The sequence below is a fragment of the Contarinia nasturtii genome, unplaced genomic scaffold (genome assembly GCF_009176525.2).
Source record: "Contarinia nasturtii isolate CC-2019 unplaced genomic scaffold, AAFC_CNas_1.1 Cnas_scaffold_4311, whole genome shotgun sequence".
NCBI lineage: Eukaryota > Metazoa > Arthropoda > Insecta > Diptera > Cecidomyiidae > Contarinia > Contarinia nasturtii.
Genome location: NW_022201606.1, coordinates 1,612,343 through 1,630,408, shown reverse-complemented (window position 1 = coordinate 1,630,408; position 18,066 = coordinate 1,612,343). Strand labels below are relative to the sequence as shown.

General features: G+C 32.6%; 3 protein-coding genes across 4 annotated transcripts in view; all 3 read right to left on the bottom strand.

The window, feature by feature from the left end:
- LOC116350696 overlaps positions 1-3,826 on the bottom strand; it is a 29,387-nt gene extending 25,561 nt beyond the window's left edge. For both annotated transcript variants that reach the window (XM_031782593.1, XM_031782594.1), the window contains exon 1: positions 3,236-3,826. The gene's annotated coding sequence lies outside the window, so the exon portion shown is untranslated. The remainder of the gene's footprint in view (positions 1-3,235) is intronic.
- A 2,280-nt stretch (positions 3,827-6,106) lies between these two features.
- LOC116350848 (alpha-tocopherol transfer protein-like) lies at positions 6,107-17,088 on the bottom strand. The gene is made up of 7 exons (XM_031782819.1): positions 16,586-17,088; positions 8,885-9,044; positions 8,421-8,502; positions 7,559-7,747; positions 7,244-7,354; positions 6,716-6,852; positions 6,107-6,633 (listed from the first exon to the last, which is right to left on the bottom strand). Exons 1-7 carry the CDS (start codon positions 16,686-16,688, stop codon positions 6,516-6,518), a joined length of 900 nt encoding a protein of 299 aa, XP_031638679.1. The 5' UTR covers positions 16,689-17,088; the 3' UTR covers positions 6,107-6,515.
- On the bottom strand, positions 9,285-11,486 carry LOC116350847 (zinc finger protein 678-like). Its single transcript, XM_031782818.1, has 7 exons — positions 11,242-11,486; positions 10,516-11,170; positions 10,364-10,429; positions 9,938-10,011; positions 9,620-9,693; positions 9,459-9,551; positions 9,285-9,389 (listed from the first exon to the last, which is right to left on the bottom strand). The coding sequence occupies exons 1-7, from the start codon at positions 11,261-11,263 to the stop codon at positions 9,288-9,290; spliced, it is 1,086 nt and encodes a 361-aa protein (XP_031638678.1). The 5' UTR covers positions 11,264-11,486; the 3' UTR covers positions 9,285-9,287.
- Positions 17,089-18,066: the final 978 nt, after the last annotated feature.

The window sequence follows — 18,066 nt, the reverse complement described above, 5'->3', positions numbered from 1 at the left end:
CCTTTTGCTGCGCCATTGTTTAAAATTGAACATTTGTGTGAACGAACTTGGAATCATGGCAAATTATCACAGCACAGACTGATATTGACTACCATTTTCAGATGGTTGTCATTAATTTAAAAGTCTATTTGCCATTCGGGTGCCACGGGACAATTTTAATCTCTGAAAATAGAAAACCCTGATCGAACAAAGAATTATTTTCACATTCTATTGATGACACTGTTTTTCTTTGTCTCTCTTTCTCGGCGTTCCTTTAAAATTCGAATCAGATTATAAGCTCAGAAAAAAAGGTTTTATAAACAATTTAACCACTTTTATGCAAAGTGAGTTCATTAGCGTGTCATTTGTTTGTTCATTTGCGATGAATTCAATTTAGTTGTGCCGCAATTTTTTTTTCGTTTCTCTCCCTCGTCTATTTACTCAACTCAGTTATTATTGTGGTGAAAAAAAAAAGTTTCCAGCAATGAAAACAATGAAAACTGAAACACTGAAAAATTGATATAGCACTGGAAAATGTGACGCTGCTTAACCTCAGCCATTTGGTAAATGTTTGAGTTTTTTTCGGTTAATGTTTAGTTTTATCATTGACCACTGGAAAATTACTTGACAACGAAGTAGAAAAAGGTCAACCGTAGTCGTTAGGTGAAATGTAAAGTAAATACATCTTTGGCGTTGGACGTCTCCTTGGGTCCACACTTAATTTATGTGACTAAAACCGCCAAAACACCGAGAACCCTGTTGCGGTGGCCGATGAAAATGATGAACAGAAATTTCCATGCGATTTGTGTATTGAGATGAAAATGTTGCAAACATTGAATGAAAAACCGCAGCATAAAAAGGAGGAATTTTCGTGTATCGAACAACAATAGGTTTTCAATTGAAAAGGGATTTCTACTCGGTTTGTTTGCTCGAAGTTTTTTTTATTTATTCTTTTTCATTCTTCACGAAATATGATATGATATGATATTCTGCTCTTGGCTGGAGACACCATGTATATTTATGTATGTATTTTGAATCATATTTTCATTAGTCAACCAACAAAGCGAATATATATACCTATGTAAAAAGAAGACCACATTGACTGATGACAGCATTGAATTGGTGAGGAGTAAATATATTTTCTTATCATTAATCCCCTGTTATCAACAAACACGATCGCGCTACCTCTTGCAAATGTATTCTCTTCGAGTGAATGTACGCTGTCTTCTATTTTTTTTTTCTTTTTTTTTTTTTGGGTCTGGGGATGAGGGTTTCAAGTGTGTCTGGCTATATGAAACTTTTGCCACCGAAATGTGGGCGCACGAATGAAGTCATTGTGAACATCTTTTGAGGATGCGACAGTATCTACAATTCTACATATACATCTATATTTTGTGGAGCTAACTCTTAACGTCACACACTGTTACATATTCTTTTATTCGTTATTTTTGGCAATGTTTTTTTGGTGGGGGGTTATTTGTTTTCAGTTGTTTTCTCCCTTTTCGTTCGCTGTCTACAGAAAGTGGCAAATTCTTTTTTGGCGAAAATAAAAATATTTGATTTGGGTTTTATTCAGTGTATTCATCGGAAATATAATTGACAATAGAATTATTCGTTATGGTTCGTATATTAACAACAACTGAATTGCTTTGGTTGATAATCTCATTCTCAATCTCTCAATATCCAGTGTCATTATTATTATTATTGAGAAAATATCATACAAAAAGTGTGAGGTTGAATGAACAAATGTAATTACGATCCAACTTCTTCAAATCTTGAAAGCAATTTAACTTGCAAAAGATTTGTGCCATTTTTTTCCATCATTTTCCCTTTATTTCGTTCAATGAACAGAAGCGAACGAGAGATAGAGAGAGAAAAAAAAATCAACTCAGAAACTTTAAATTACGTGCTTTCTATTCTATTTGATTTTGTGCGAGTTAATCCATTAGCGAAGTGATGCAGAATCGAACATTTCTTAATTTACTCAATGGTTTTGCAAAGACGATTAAATTTTCATTGAATGTGGTATATGATATTCACTTGAGCTTACGGTCTTATTCATCATGTTTGGTTTGGGTGCATGTATCTTTCCGCAACTTTGCTCGAATTCAGTTGAATCGAATGTGAAGAATTAATGGTTGAATTCCATCGATACACGTCGAGCAATTATTAGATTGAGAGAAATATAGTGATATACGTAATACGTATACCACTAGCCCAAGGAAATATCAGGGAATTGAAGATTTTAGGTCAACCAAATGATTCAATGTGTCTTACAAACAAATCAAATATTCAATAATACGATGGTCCCACAGCACGTTTGCAGCACGTAAAAAAGCATAAAATTCACAAACAATCTGCGAATGAAACGTTGTATATGTACAATCAATGGTGCGTATGTTTATATGTTTTGCTGCTGGTGTTATTTTTTGCCGTTGTTGTTGTTGTGGAAAATCAATCTAAAATGGTTTTTATATGAGACAAGAGTGTTATGTATTTTACAAACGGAAAATCGCCATTTATCATCCGACCAACCAATAACTGAACATTTCTTATTTACATCGAGTACACTGAGTATCGTAAGGTTCATTGAGATCATTCGTTTTTTCTTTGCATACATTTTACAAAATGATAGCAGCGAAAAAAGCGGTTATTCAATTTGGAAGATTTGCCAAATCGCATTTATCGTCATAAATAAATCACATAATTCTTTTGTTTGCACTCATCTCCAAACAGATTAAAGTAGGCGATATTTAATTCACTTTCCATGTTACATGAATTTCATTGCATCGCACAAATACTGAATGGAAATTATCATCCGCCACAAAATCCAAGCATATTCACGCATTTTCGCTGAATGTTAAATGTTGTATGTCTGAACAAGATTGTTTTTGGTATATCACTTGAGTTAGAAAATATTTCGAGGATAAAATAAATGGTTCGCAATATTTCAGGGACGGGCAAGACAAAGTTTGATTTCGGTGGATTTCATCAAATGTACGAGAGTGCAAAGGAAAGTAACGCATTTTGCGATTCTGACATCGTCTTTCGACGATTTTAAACTTGGAATTTAATAAATTTGGTTTTCGTATGTGACTTATTTGACTTATACCCACATAAATTGAAGCGTCCCAAGACTCGAAAGAATCTCTTTCGAAAACATACACAAAAACAGCTCAAAAATGAACGACAACAAAAAAAAGTGAAATGATGAAGATTTGCAACTAAAAACTTGTGTCTTACTTATCGTACATACATACAAACACGAACGGATGCTTTTTTTTGTCTTTCGAATTGTACAGAACAGAAGTAACTACCACACAGTCCGTAAATGCCCGCAAATGGATTTGTGAGTATCAACTTGGTTGATTTGCCATTGTTGACTCTTTAATTAAGGTCGTTCACTGCATACGACGACTTGCAACAATGTCTTTTTATATCGTTTTTTTTTTACTTCACCAAGATCCCGATATTAAGAATGATATGTGCAAGGTTCAACAAAGGTGATTGAAAAATTGCACTGAATCACTATGTATTTTAAATTTTATGTCCGTGGTCGAGATATTGAATAAAATCTCATTTTAGAACAAAAAATTTATAATAGATAACATCGACCGGTATTCACTTTGAAACGTAAATGTGTATTCTTTTGTTTTCCGAACGGTATTCCAATAGCTAAAATTTGAAATTTACACAAGGGAATAGTAAATTTTGGTGTTGTTGTTGTTGTTCACTGCACAATAACCGATAATTTGTAAATCAATTGTTGATGTGAATACGTAATAAATGTGAAAATGTTGCTATGGATTTGCTGTGATCCCGTTAAAATCTCTCCTCTCACGTTCAATTCTCGCTTCGAACTGAGCTTCAATGGAAAGTGATTCGACGATAAATACATAATATTTGTTTGGAATCAAAGCTTTTTTTCTATTACTCGCGCGTGCACAAACACATGCACACACATGGATATTGGTGCGTCTTTTAGTCCCGCATATACAGACACGCAACCAACATCCAATTTTTTTGAAATTCTCTTTGCGAAAATTGTGTGTGCACTGAACGTAAACGTGTGCCACTGCTCAGTTTCCCCTTCAACATGTTGCTTCAAATGGTATTTACTTGTTTCCACAGAACATAACACTTCGTCGTCCTTATCGCGGTGAATTGTTGGCACAGACACACACACACACACTGCACGGATTCGCTTGTGTTCGGCCTTCATTGGATCAATTCCAGTTTTGTTTCTTATACATTTATATCACAAATATATTACCAGACTTTATGTGTGGATGGGCATAATTTTGTATCAATTTTTATTTGTTTTTCATTGTTGTCCAAATTAATTTGATGACTGAAAGTCGAAGAAATGCAAGCGACAAAAAAAAGAATGAATGAAATTTTAATATCGAATGTGTCAGTTTCAGCATTTTAATTTTATTTTTTATATTTTTCTTATTTTGACTTGAATCGGTGAAATGTGTCTCTCATGTGGATAATTGTTCGAGTGAAAAGTAGAATACAATACATTGAAGTCATGCAAACTAATTTTACTTCGTATTTGTATTGATTGAAATGCTATTGAATGTTGGATTTTATTTTGAACCGAACAAATAAAATGGCATGGCTATCATTGATAGCATAAAATGCATCGATTTTATTTTCATGACTTTACTTCGATGAATTTAGATGGAAGATTAGTGAAATCAAACACATTAATACCACAACGATTTGGTTTCCGAATGTTTTCGCTTTGCTGTGCAATTTGCAAGCATTTTGTATATATTTTATGATTTTACCTTTCAAGATTTACTCTTCAGCAGGCACCATTAATCACGTGGATATTTTGGACAGGAAAAGCTTCTTACGAAATATTGGAAAATAAATGTAACCATTGCGAAACAATTTTACGAGAATCATTTGAACCCATATAATATAAGAATGAAATGGGGACGGTTGTTGATTGAAATCGTGATAGTGGAAACGAAATCGGTCTCGTGAGATTCTATTATTGAGAAAGATTTTTTTTTCTTTCTGAAAAACCATTATCATTTTCATTTCAACGAACTGGCTTCACCGGCATTTTAGCAAATAATTCGGAAATTGACTTTGAAAACACGTGAACTACATCGGTATGTGTGCGTGTCGAAAAAACATCGGAGGAAATTGAAAAAGAAATTACTAAACAAAAGTTCATATTTAGTATGGTGAAATATAATTATACTACCTTTTGATTTCATGTAGAGCAAAAATTAATTCTCTGGCATGTCTATATATTTCTTTTATGGCAAAATTTGCACTACCACCCCACTTCTTATTTCTTCCTGATTTCTACGCCAGGAATTGTATTTATTTTCCAAGATAGAAACAAACTTTTTACAACTTTTTTGTTATTTAATGCGCCAAACAAAAGTAACAAACACATATTTTATTTCGATGGCTACCGAATGAATTTTAAATCCCTTGGTTGGATCCCCTACAAATGCTTTATTCAATTTACTTGTTGTAAACTATATCTTTCGTCAGTGCAAATTATGAAGTACTTTTTTAATTGTTGATTTCAACCAATTGACGTCTGCTAATTCTACTATTCCGTGTTTAAATGTAAAGAAATTCAACTACAATTGGTTTTCCGGTACTGTCGAACGTAATTTGAGTGCAATTATGGCCTGGTGTTCAATGAAATTTTGTCGTGTAACCAAATTATACAAATGTTGAGGCACTAAAATTTATGACGCTGCTGCAATTATTATTATGAAAGAGCTAGAGCTATGTACTGTTTGTTTTTATTGTACAACTAATAATAACTACAATTTATAACCGGAAAATGTAGGTGTTTGTAGAGTGCATTAGAGTTAATTTGGTCTAAAATTAAATCCAAATTAATTTCTTGCAAGAATTTTTCAGAGCACCTAATGGAAGTGACAAATATTTTTGAAGATTATATTTAATTTAAGTCCTTCTACTCAAATCTAACGTCTGTTTGCTTGAACTTGTTGCTGTGTACATGTAAACATGTGTTGCTTGTCAATGCCGAGCTTGCCGAGCTTACCAAGCTTTTATTTCTTTGACAAACTTTGTCTAATATAGTATTGAACGCACTGATGCAATAGAAATAAACATGATACCGTTAGACTTCAACCATTCCGTTTATTTTATTTCCTTATCATATTGAATTAATGTGCGGATTAAGGATAAATTGCTTTAAAATATTGCAAAAATAATATATTTGCCACGTCACAAGGACATTACTAAACTTACATGGTAAAAATCCAATGTCATTGAAATTGGCGTCAAGTGAAAAAAGAAATTGTTCAAAATGGTGCAATATGATTGTAGAGTTGATTTGAAATTGTATTTTACATTTGTGCAGTTAATTGCCTCAAAGTGGAAAAATGTGAAATGTGAAATTTTCTCTTTTTTTCTTTCAGTAAACCTTCTTATGAACTACAATTTAAAATACAAATAACACTTAATGAGAAAATGTTAACAACCAAATTATTTTCAAATTATTAACATTAAAGCGATATTTTTCGTTTCTAATCAATGCACAATGTTCTGAAGTTTCCGGACACTTCTTGTTCAACATTTACGCTACCACGGTTATTTTTGTTAATACTGTTTAATTTCCATCGACTTTCGTCCAGCAAATAGTCTCTGCAAAAGCAAATTATGTAACATGCATAAATTAAAACATTTTCAATCGAAAAAAATATTCAATCTCTTCAATGACATTTACCGGTATGAGTCAAACAATTTGACGAATTTACTTTTAATCTCTTTCACTTCACCCGACTTTCCGCCATACTCAGCCGGCAACAGATCTTTTGGAATGAATTTGTACAGTGTGTCCGAATCCGGTTTATGGAAATGAAGCTAAAATAAACAAAAAGAAATGCACGAGATTATTGATTTGATTCAAGTTTATTTACGGTTTTTTTTATTGTCTATGAAGTGTGCGTGTGACCTTGGACTTGAAATGCGGAAGAAAACGCGTTGGCGTTTAAATTTTTTTTATAATTCACATGAAATGAACAAACGAAATAAATTACGATTTTTTTTGGTAAATATTCAAATGAGTGAGAAACCGGTTTCAAAATCACGTATGTGATAAAAAGTTGAAAAAAATTAGTGTGTTCTTCAGTTGGACTTTGTTTAGCTAAAAACGTCGTTATATATTTTCAAAACATTTGCCAAATGATGTAAAATGTTAATGGATGCTAATCAAAGAAAACCATAAGGAATTCAAATTTGCTTGGAGACTTGCCAATTTTGAAACTTCTTTGCGCATGAATGGGCGAACAATAGCCATAATACGATCCAAATATGGGGAACAGTTGATCACATGAATTGATCTAAGACGTACTGGATGACATTCCTAAAAAAAAGAGAATATGAATATTATACGAAAATATCAAGGGGAAAATCAAATTAAAATAATTGAAAAAAGAAATGATGAAAAAATGAGAATAATTCAACTATCTCCATTTTTTGAATAATTTTTTTCCAATTTTTCTTCAATTATTTCCACGTGATTTCCCCCTGGATAATATCCATAATTATTAGCTGCTATAGAACTCACTTGTGTGTATTTCATGTAGACTCGCAACACCGATAAAACCACACAGGTAACATGTCTTAGGCTAAAGCCATTCATGTCGAATACAGGTACCTCACCATTCCAACCGCTATTCGGTTCATTAGCATCCATGCAAATCAAACGAACATCGGCTACCATGAAGAACATCTTTATTGCTTCAGTAAAATTGAACTAATATAACATAGAAATATTGAATTTTTCTGGTTAGGTAAGATTTTTTTGTTTCAAGTTTCTAAAACTATGCAAGATTAAACTTCCTCAATAAAATCTAAACACACGTATATTATAACTTTCAAAATTTGTTGCAAATTTTTTGTTTTTTCACAGAAAGAAAAAGTAAACAGATGACAGGCAGAGTGAATGTTGAACACACAACTTGAATGCTGTACATCATTTTTTACCATCCTTTTGTTTTTTTTTTGCCATTACATTCTCATTGCATGAAATGATGTAATGGTAATAAAAATTTTGGATTTCAATGGAGTGTGTCATTAAAGGTTAGAAGTCAACGTAAAATAGCGATAATAATTGTGGTCTCTGAAAGCGCAATTCGCGTGAATGCAATATAATATGAAATTTTTAGAGTTAATTTAATTTATGTGTACGTTTTCTTTTCTTAACCGTGTAATGGTGGCATTGTTTTCGGTGGACGACGATTTATTCGTCATAATCGGTGTCGTGATGGATCGTAAATCATACATTGTGTGAGTATATCAAATTGATGATGAAATATGAAGAAAACCAAAAATACTATGTCACTGTTATGCGACACAATATTTTACTTTATACATTTTTTGTTATGTTTCATTCAGAAAAAAAAATTGTAAACCATTATAGTACATACCTTTTCGGCTTCTGTGTTGGCTAGGCGATATAACATGATTTTGTAGTTTTCTTTCGTTGCATACGGCAGTGGTAGCATATCGCTATAAATAATTTCAAAAAACAAAATTGTCAACATTTTCTTTTTGTTTTTTGTTCAACAATCCAAACGATTCTGATTAAAATGCTGAAAATGATTATGTTTCCATGCTTTGATCATTTGTAAATATGATTCTTTGTTTAAACCGCATTTATTCGTTTGAGTTGAGCGCACGGCATGCACTCAGGTATGCAGAATAAATGTTGTTTATCGCTGTTTTGTGTGGCTGACCAGTTGGTTTCATAACGCAATTACTCGGACCATAATTGCATGCGGTTTTCTATAGGCATTTCGAAATGGAGCATCAAAGCATACGAACAATCATGGAAGCATAATTTCTAGTTGTTTAGCTTTGTGAATGTGTTTGTTCGAGAATGGATACTTACGCAACTTCAAAAACTTGCTTTGATTCAATCGACAACGGATCACGTTTCAAGAATATGTGCGCGTAATTATTGCGCATGCTGAAACTATTTTCAATTAGTTTTTTCGCCTTTTCCACATTGCCGTACACCGAGTGAATGAACCTTTGAAGCAAAATCGGATCTGCAATGACAGTTTTTTTTTTCGTAAAAATTAAATTTTTCATCAAAATCTGGGTTAAAATTTAAGAGAAAAAAAGATCCGATTCCAATGTGCAATATTTTCGAGCGGAATGATTGGACAATTTGATATAATCAACACGATTTATTTCCATCAGTTTGCAATAAATGCGATACAAATATAATAATAATTTAATGAATCTTAATATATTTATATATATACAGAATGTTATTGCTGTTTTTTTCATTACGAGTGTGCCGTTGATAAATGTTTTGTCAAATATTTATTTTCATAAAACACCTTCGCGCAAATTTGACAAGGAAATGTCTTATCGATGATTCCGTGAACCTGTCCCAAGAATAAAACGATTTTGATTATGGATTTGATAATATTACACACACACACGCGCACACTTACAGATCTTTGATGACGTTTCAAGTCAATTTTGAACATATATGCTCGCGAGCAATCATTTATCAAACAGGAATACGGCTTTTCACCCGTGTGCACCTGTTGCAAGAATAGAATGATGTTGATTAACATTGAAACGGCACAGCATGAAACTATCAACAATTTACCCGCATATGCTGTCGTTTGTGATTCGATCTACCGAAATCCTTGCCACATATTTCGCATTTGTATGGCTTTAATCCTTTAAATTTAACATGAAACATATTATAATCAAGATAAATATACGATATGCAAATAAATATTCATATACAACATAGCTGGGCAGACTGAAAATTTCAGGAATATTTCATAAGCGGTAATGTGGTATGTTTTACAGTGTATTTGGCCGCCAAAAACCCTAGCAACCACTATTGCTAAAGTGTTTTGACATTGGCTCTTTGAAAAATTCTATCCCCCTGTCTGCCCAGCTATGATATTCGATCTACCAAGATGGGCGTTCTGATGCTCGGTTAAGTTAGTATACTTATGAAATCTTTTCCCACAATAAGAACATATGAATCTAAAAGAAAAAACACGAATTTCTGTCATAATTTGAGCAAAATCCGTTGATTAGTTTACAAGTTACAGCACTTGGAAGAGACCAACCTTAGAATACAACAAAATGTAATTCTATTATATAAATATCAATTTTTGTATGAAAAATCCATCAACAAAGCCAAAACTGAAATTGATGGTATTTTTTGGAGTCTCTTCTATCTATTAAAGCTATTGAAAAGTTCTCTACGGATTTAGAAATAACATCAATCCAATAATTTGGAACTTTTCAATCACCCTTGTAAACGCAAATTATGAGAAATATCCTATTTAAAATAGGTAATACTAAAGACCGTCTCTTCCCTCCCGATACGAACCTTTTCTGGTCGGTGTGCGTCACCAAATGGTGTTTCAGATTTGATTTATCAGCAAATGAAAAGTTGCTGAAAAATTAATTAAATGAGAGTAGAAAAAACTTTATTTTTCTAGATCGATTGGTTTGGTATTCTCGCTCAAAATTGGCACATACCATATTGAGCAAATGTGCTTCTCAACGATACCATGAATCATTTTCAAGTGCTTGCGTAACATTTGTTGTTGTCTAAATTCTTCGGTGCAACCCTCCTGAGTGCATGCTATCATTTTAACTGAACGCGTTTTTGTGATACGACGCGGTTTCTTCGGTGTACTCTCTTCATTTTGTTTCACCGTTTTTTTTACTTTTCGACCTCGTTTTCTTGTGCTTGGTTTTGGTTTTTCCGGTGTGTCGTTCTCTTCTTCAATTTCTTTATTCTCTTCTGGATTTACATCGCCGGCTATGCTCAATGCGCAATCTTCGGTGTCTGTGTCATCTTTTAATATCTCTATATCTAAAATTTGTTCATTTGATGTATCATTATTTTCGTTAAGCACCGCATCTGGATTTGCATCATCGTCTTGCAGTCTATCCAACGCAATAAATGGTTGTAGATGTTTGTCATTGATATCATAGTTTTCGCTTGCTTTCGTACAGTATGTGGGTCGGTGCAATTCAAATTCCAAATCCCCAATTAATATCACTAATCGATCACAATCGCTGCATTTTTTGTGTACGAAATGTGTTTCCAAATGTTCGTTTCGTTCGGTTCGCGACGAATATCGTTCTCTACAAATTACACAATCATAGCCATAGGGCACATCGTCAACTGCAAATCATTGAGAAATTTTCTATTTCATTATCGCTGCAAAAAAACTTCATCCATACACATTGACATACCTTCAATTTTAATTATCTCCATGACTATTTCCGCTTCAAATAATTGCCAACTTGTTTGAAACACTTTGAACGAATGATTCACATTTGGGTTTTTCTTCTTTGATTAAAATCGACTTTTGCCGCTTGAAATTACAATCACTTTTCATATAAATAAACAATTTTATGGACTGTCAATTGTTTGACGTTTCCAACTATGTACGGTAAGTGTTGCCAGATTCAATCGCGCTTGCACAACTCATTATATGTAATTTCAAAACACACACATGAAGAACGCAACACTTATTTATACTGGAAAGATATGAGCAGTGTTTATATGAAGAATTTTCAACACATCTTATAACGAACATAATAAACATGTTTTAAACTGAGAACCACAGAACGATATCGGAAATTACCATTACATATATGTCTGCATGAGCTATTTTAGTTTATCTGAGAACAAATAAAAACTGGTTTTGTTGATGCCGATCAAATAATTGCAAAGGTTGATTGAGAAATTCAACCGCAAAATGCAGCCCGTGCCTACCGGCACTTCCTACCACCGAATTCTTTGATAAGTGTTAATAAATATTCCACTAATACGTAATTTTTTGTTATTGATCATTTGGTTATTTGAAAAAGATAAACAAGAGATGATGTTTTTTCTTTCATTGAAAAAAATTCAAAGAAAAAAAAAACAAGCAATAAAAACGGAACCACTAAAAAGTGGTCAAACATGGAAATCACCTTTCGTTGGCTTAAAATATGCATCGGAATAATCCATTGTTTTTTAGTTGTATTTTATTGTTGTTGTTTTTTCTCAAGTCATTTCTTGAATGACGTTGTTTCGATAGTTGCAAGCATCACGAGAGCTAAGACGCACAACGAGTTTGTTTTGCAGCACTTAGCAAATATAGAAAATCCAGCCTGAAGAAACTGGCCGATGGAATTTTTTGCAATAAAAATCAAATTTGACTCTCCACAGCTTACCACTCTTCGTAACAAGCCACAGGATAGATATGACGCTTATAAATTTGTATATCGCTAATTTCTTCGGAAAAAACAAATTCAATTAGCGTCACTGTTAATTGGCGTTAGCATCGAATTAAAAGATATGCTAAAATAACAATCTATTAATGTAATTTGTTTGGCATTGATACTCACACATCCCACTCAAATTGATAGTTGACGAATGTTTTGTTTGCTGTGAATTGATGTGAATTATTTACTAAATTTGTCGCGTCTTCTTACTTGCACGAAATGACAGAGAATTTCCATTGTGAGTGCGCAATTTGTTTGGATCTTTTTTTCTGAGGTCTGTTGAAATGTTTCCATCATTAAATTATTGACACTTGCACTTTAAATGTGCATAACGGAACTCAAGCAAAAGAATAACCTTCGATCCGATTCAAGTCTAAAATGATTGTATGTCGTAAAACATGTTTCGATGCATTTTATGCGCTGTCAATGAACTTTAGCGAGTCTCTTTGCATTGATCTTTGCTCATTTATGAGCCTGGCCAAAGAAACAGATGCTTTTTTTTATATTTTACGGAAACATTGTAATTTCAAGTTAATTACATGTGCAACTTAAAGCACACTTATAAAGCAATTTACCTAAATACGCATTCGAGCCAATGTTATCTTAGAGAGAATCGAAAAATTGCATTTCCATCGAGTCTTAATTGGAAGCCTCATTAAGTATTTCTTAACTAACTTATTTCATTTGATGGCAAAATCATACTGGAGATTGAGAAAAAAGTGACGAAATGTCGCAAGTTCAGTTTTATCAAAGACCAGATTTAAAGAAAACAAACACAAATTCATTTTCAATGCAAATCCAATTTGCATTTTATCATCTTATTCAAAAAAAGATCATCGAACTTGAACAAATTTTCCAACGTTCGGCGAATAATCAATAATAAGTTATGATTGGCGAATCTGCTCAAACCGTTTAAATCACTGGAAACAAAACAACCGATAACCCAATTCGATTTGAGCGAGATTCGTCGGCATTTCATAAAATTTAAAGCGAAGAAGCTCATCAAGCGCCAATGTGAGTCAAGTTCATTTTTTTCATTACCTATATTAACTTGTTTCTTGTTTGATGAAAAAAAATTTAAACGTGAAATTTTAAGTATCGATCCGTTGATGATTTTTGCACATTTAATGTGATAAAGCCACATGGAGCAACATAGTTAATAATTAAAACCTGTTTCACGTCTTTTTTATTGTTGTCGCATTACCAAAATACAATGGTTTATACCCTATTAACACTTGCCGTGTGTCTAATAAATCTTGTCCACTTGTGCGTCATTCGTAATAGTTCTAGATTAAAAGCGTGAAAAATGTGGTAACAAAATAAAACTACAAAAAAAAAAAAAATCATTGCCAAGGTTATTTTGCTGCATGCCAAGTTTAATTTACAACAATTGTTTCTTTCTTTTCTCCCTTTTTTCAATTTGGCCACATACCGCAGCATGCGTGCGATTCTTCAAGTGTGTACACAGTTTTTGGAATGGAAATCGGTTTGGCATTTTAACGCTGAACAATAAAACTTAAAGTGTAAATTAACACCGACGAAATAAAGAACACCACAAAACAGAGACGAAGTAGACGAAGTGATCATTTACCGAATTGAATTGAAAAGCGAAGCATTAAAATTCATTGTTAAATATTCCGTAAAAAATTGCTATGTAATTTGTAAACTTGAACTTGTGTTTGGGTTTCCTTTGTTTTGTTTCTGAATGAGCTGTGGCGCACTCACAGTGTTTTTTGTTTATAAAAATCAATTGCTAAATATGGATGATAGAGTTGTTTCAATGCTAACAAATCGTTTGCTGCGGAGGAAACGAGAAGGCAAATACATTGGCATTTATAGTAAAGTCATTTGGGTGTAGTGTTTCATTTGACAAATATTTATTTGGATTCTTCAGATGAAAAAAACAACACGCCAATTTAATTGGTTACAGGGACGACGACGGAACCTAGCATTAATCAACTAATGTTACCTTTTTCATGTTTATTATACTATTCTAATTTTATTAATAGAAAATGACATTATCATGCTATAAATCAGATCCACGGGACATGATCTTGACACATAAATATCTGCATTCAAACTTAAATGTTAGATCGCATAAAGTAATTCCAAATGCGGTATATGGTATTTTAACATTTTGACATGCCAACGAGTACCCACATTTTTTCTTTCTATTGAATTTTTGCCACATTTCAATGTACAAACGAAATGGTAACCGTCAAAAATTTCGCGGCAAAATTTGCCGGCCTTCATCGTCTAATTAAACAAATTTTAAGATGTAGAACGGTATTGGTATTTTTTCGTCATTTCTAAAATGTTTTGTTGTTGCTGTAAATAAAAGAGGTCTGAGAGTGCCATTTTTGTAATCATTTCATGTGGCTATTATTTCACACAAACGTCGTTGGAGAGAAAAAGCCAGTTTCTTTCATTTGTATCTAACTGGTTTTCGATGACGTTTTCAGTGTGTATGAAACCTTTGCATTCAATCCAAAGAAGTCATCGGATGCCTATTTTTGTATTTCAAGATGTTTTCAAATAGCGGTAAATTTGATTTAAAGAAAAGAAATATTTTTTATCGGTTTATATCTCGTTTTATCTCTTTTCATCTGACTATGACAATTAACATGTGAACGTATTTAAAATTGCGATACAACAACATTGGCTTATGATTTGTCTTGAATATTAAGTAGATTTTGAATCAAATCTAAACGTGATCGACGCGTTTGCTGTGACTATGTTAAACATTCACAAATCAAATTGTATTAACCGTTTTACTGGGTTATCATTGTAACCCATCGACTTTTTTTCGGAGTCGATTTTGACGAAAAAATATCTTCGAATGAATATAAATGTTACGTTGTTGCTCAATAGGTTTGTGTTTAAATATTCGATTCGATGAAGAAAGCCAGTGTTTGGCTCACCTTATTCAATTCGTGTGCATGCATTACAACGTTATATCTTTAGTTGCCTATTCACTTCCTTGTCATTGCATTAACATCGCATTGCTGTTTCTAAATTATATGCACATGATTTTTTTTGCAATTATCTTTGAACCAGGAATGTACCAACATTCCATTGTTGCTCATTTTAATTGTCATCCAAATGTTTTTTTTTTCGCTACTTTTTGGAATAAAACATCATTCGGCATTACCGAATAAATTCATTAAATAACAATTTTTTTTATGGCGTATTAACCAAATGAATGTGATTTATAGCACAAAGAATTAATTTTATTGTTTGACACTTTTTGGCACCAAAAAACCCTGACAATTTGTACGACAAAACTTATTACGAACATTTCAATTGCGAACAATTGTTAGTTTACGCGTCAACCTCTACACATTTTTCGCTCGTATTGTATGTTTGTATTTTCTTGCTTTTTCTTTCGGCCGTTAATCAAAGCAATAACAATAACAACTGACCACGATTTATAAAGATATACAATGGGCATGCCGTACGGTTTCATCAGTTCAAAGCTGTTTATGGTAAGAATTTATTATAAAAACTTTCTATGGAATTGTCTATGCGGTTTTTTTTTATTCAATGAAATGAAATTGAACGTGTTTGTGAAACGCCAACAAAGAAAAACTTTACCGTTGTAATGTGGCCGGTGTTGTGTGTATTATTCAAAATGTCTTTTATTAACTGTTTTTTGTTGTTTACGTTATATTTTATAAACAATTTCAGTTCATCGCTTTTTTGTTTCATTTGAATTAAACGCAATATCAAAATAAAAAAATATAAATTTGAATATAATTGATTTGCAATTGAAATGAACGAAAATGTTCAAATTAGCGCGAGAATATGAATAATACTCACCAAATTGGCATGCAATGATTTCATTACGGCGTTAACATTTTATTATTGAAATTCCAGAATTATTTTTTGCAAGTAATGTATAGTTATGAGAGAAGACTTAGTTCAACGATTGTCTCATTCTCAATTGCATAAAAAAGTCTTTGAATGATCTTTAGACTTTAGCACATTTTCGCACATCAATGCTAAACAAATAACTCTAGAAAATTGCTCGTAAAATGTACACAATCGTGTATTTGTCAATTTAATCACAAATTTTTTTTCTCATGGGCTTTTGTTTATTCAGTAAAATCACACTACATGAATGTGTGTACATAAAAAAAATATATTAATCAATATCATAATATTTAGCCATTTTCAACAGATTGATAAAAATTAATGAGATTTTTTTAACTGGGAAAAAACCGGAGAAAACCATCCGTTTTTCGTTTCAATTTGCACATGGAATCTATTTATTTTTAATTAAGTCATCAGTAATTATCGACGAAAAAAAAAGTGTAAGACTTACGTATATTTTGCGGCAGATGCGGTTGAGTTTTAATCCAGCTTTGAATTGCCGTAACATATTTGAAATGTTCGTATTCCGGATTATCACTCCAATTGTTGACCATTTTTATAAATTTTAGTTATTGAATGCTTTAAGAAAAAATTTCGTTTGAAAATTCCGTTCCACTATAATTCACTTTGTGTTTCTTCCACTTTTCGAAAAAAAATGCAATTATTTCGCTAAAGTGTTGATTGTACGAGTTGAGTTTAATTTTTTTTTCAAACTGGAGAAATACCTGTGCGTCTATTACATCGAACGAATCAAACGCGAATGCGGTGGTCTATCAAAAGTTTTGGGTGATTTAGCGACACACGAGAAAGTATTTAATGACATAAAGCGGTTGGACCTAGAGCAACACAAACTTGATCATTCGTAACGTTATTAGTATTGATCAACAACTAAGACTGTTGTGCTTGCACTACCGCTACTCGAACGACGACGACACAAATACAAATTGGTTCTGTTTTGGCTCGTGTAGCAAACTTCTCTTATGGAGTTGAACCATCGCGTGGTGGTGGTAGAAGAACGATTCAACCGATCAAAACATGTTTTGTGATTACGATAAACTTAAATATTTCTATGCCGGACAAACAGCGAAAGCAAAGCAACAAAGACAAATGAGGAAAGACATATAACCCCTACTGTTCATTAGTATCACTTTCGTTACTTCGTTTCTGTTTGAAATCAAACATAAAGAAGTACACGAGAAAAAATTCGGAGGAAACTTTTCGAAACAGCTTTGCTGAAAATAATAATACCATATGTCGCCGTAAAGGTTACTTTTGAGTATGGAATTCAGACAAATCAGCATTTAACTATTTTTTTCGCCTAAAGTTCGGCAACGATGTTTTAAAACCATTATCACCTCTTTTTAAAATGCATGTCCATTGAACATCTTGAGATGTTTTGAACTTTGTCCTAATCATTAACATAACATAATGATATAAATACATATAAGCATATAAATATGTGTTTCTTTGAAAGTTAATTTTTCCGAAAACAAATCTGGACAAATTATTCTGTTATTTTTAATTACCGATAATAACAAAATGAGTAAAGTGGATTTACTAATCTAATCGTGACTCTCCTTTTTCAAATCAAGTCGTGTAGTGACCTTTGCTATTATTCTCATCATGACAAAAATATAAGCGGAACATAATCCCATTTCCATTGATAAGAATGCGAAAATCTTTACACTGTACCAACTGCTGACCAACAAACACTGCAGCTAGCATACAAAAGTAGTATAAGCAAGGGTCCAACGATAAGAATAAAAACGACACATAAAAAAGCATTAGTACAAAGAGAGAAATCTATTACGTTTTTTCCCACTCATTTGTGTTTTTTCCCACTCATTTTTTTTATTCAATTGTCAATGTTTATACTGCGCGTGTATAAAAGGATCTTTTATACAGTGGGAAAAAACACAACAGTGGTTGTGT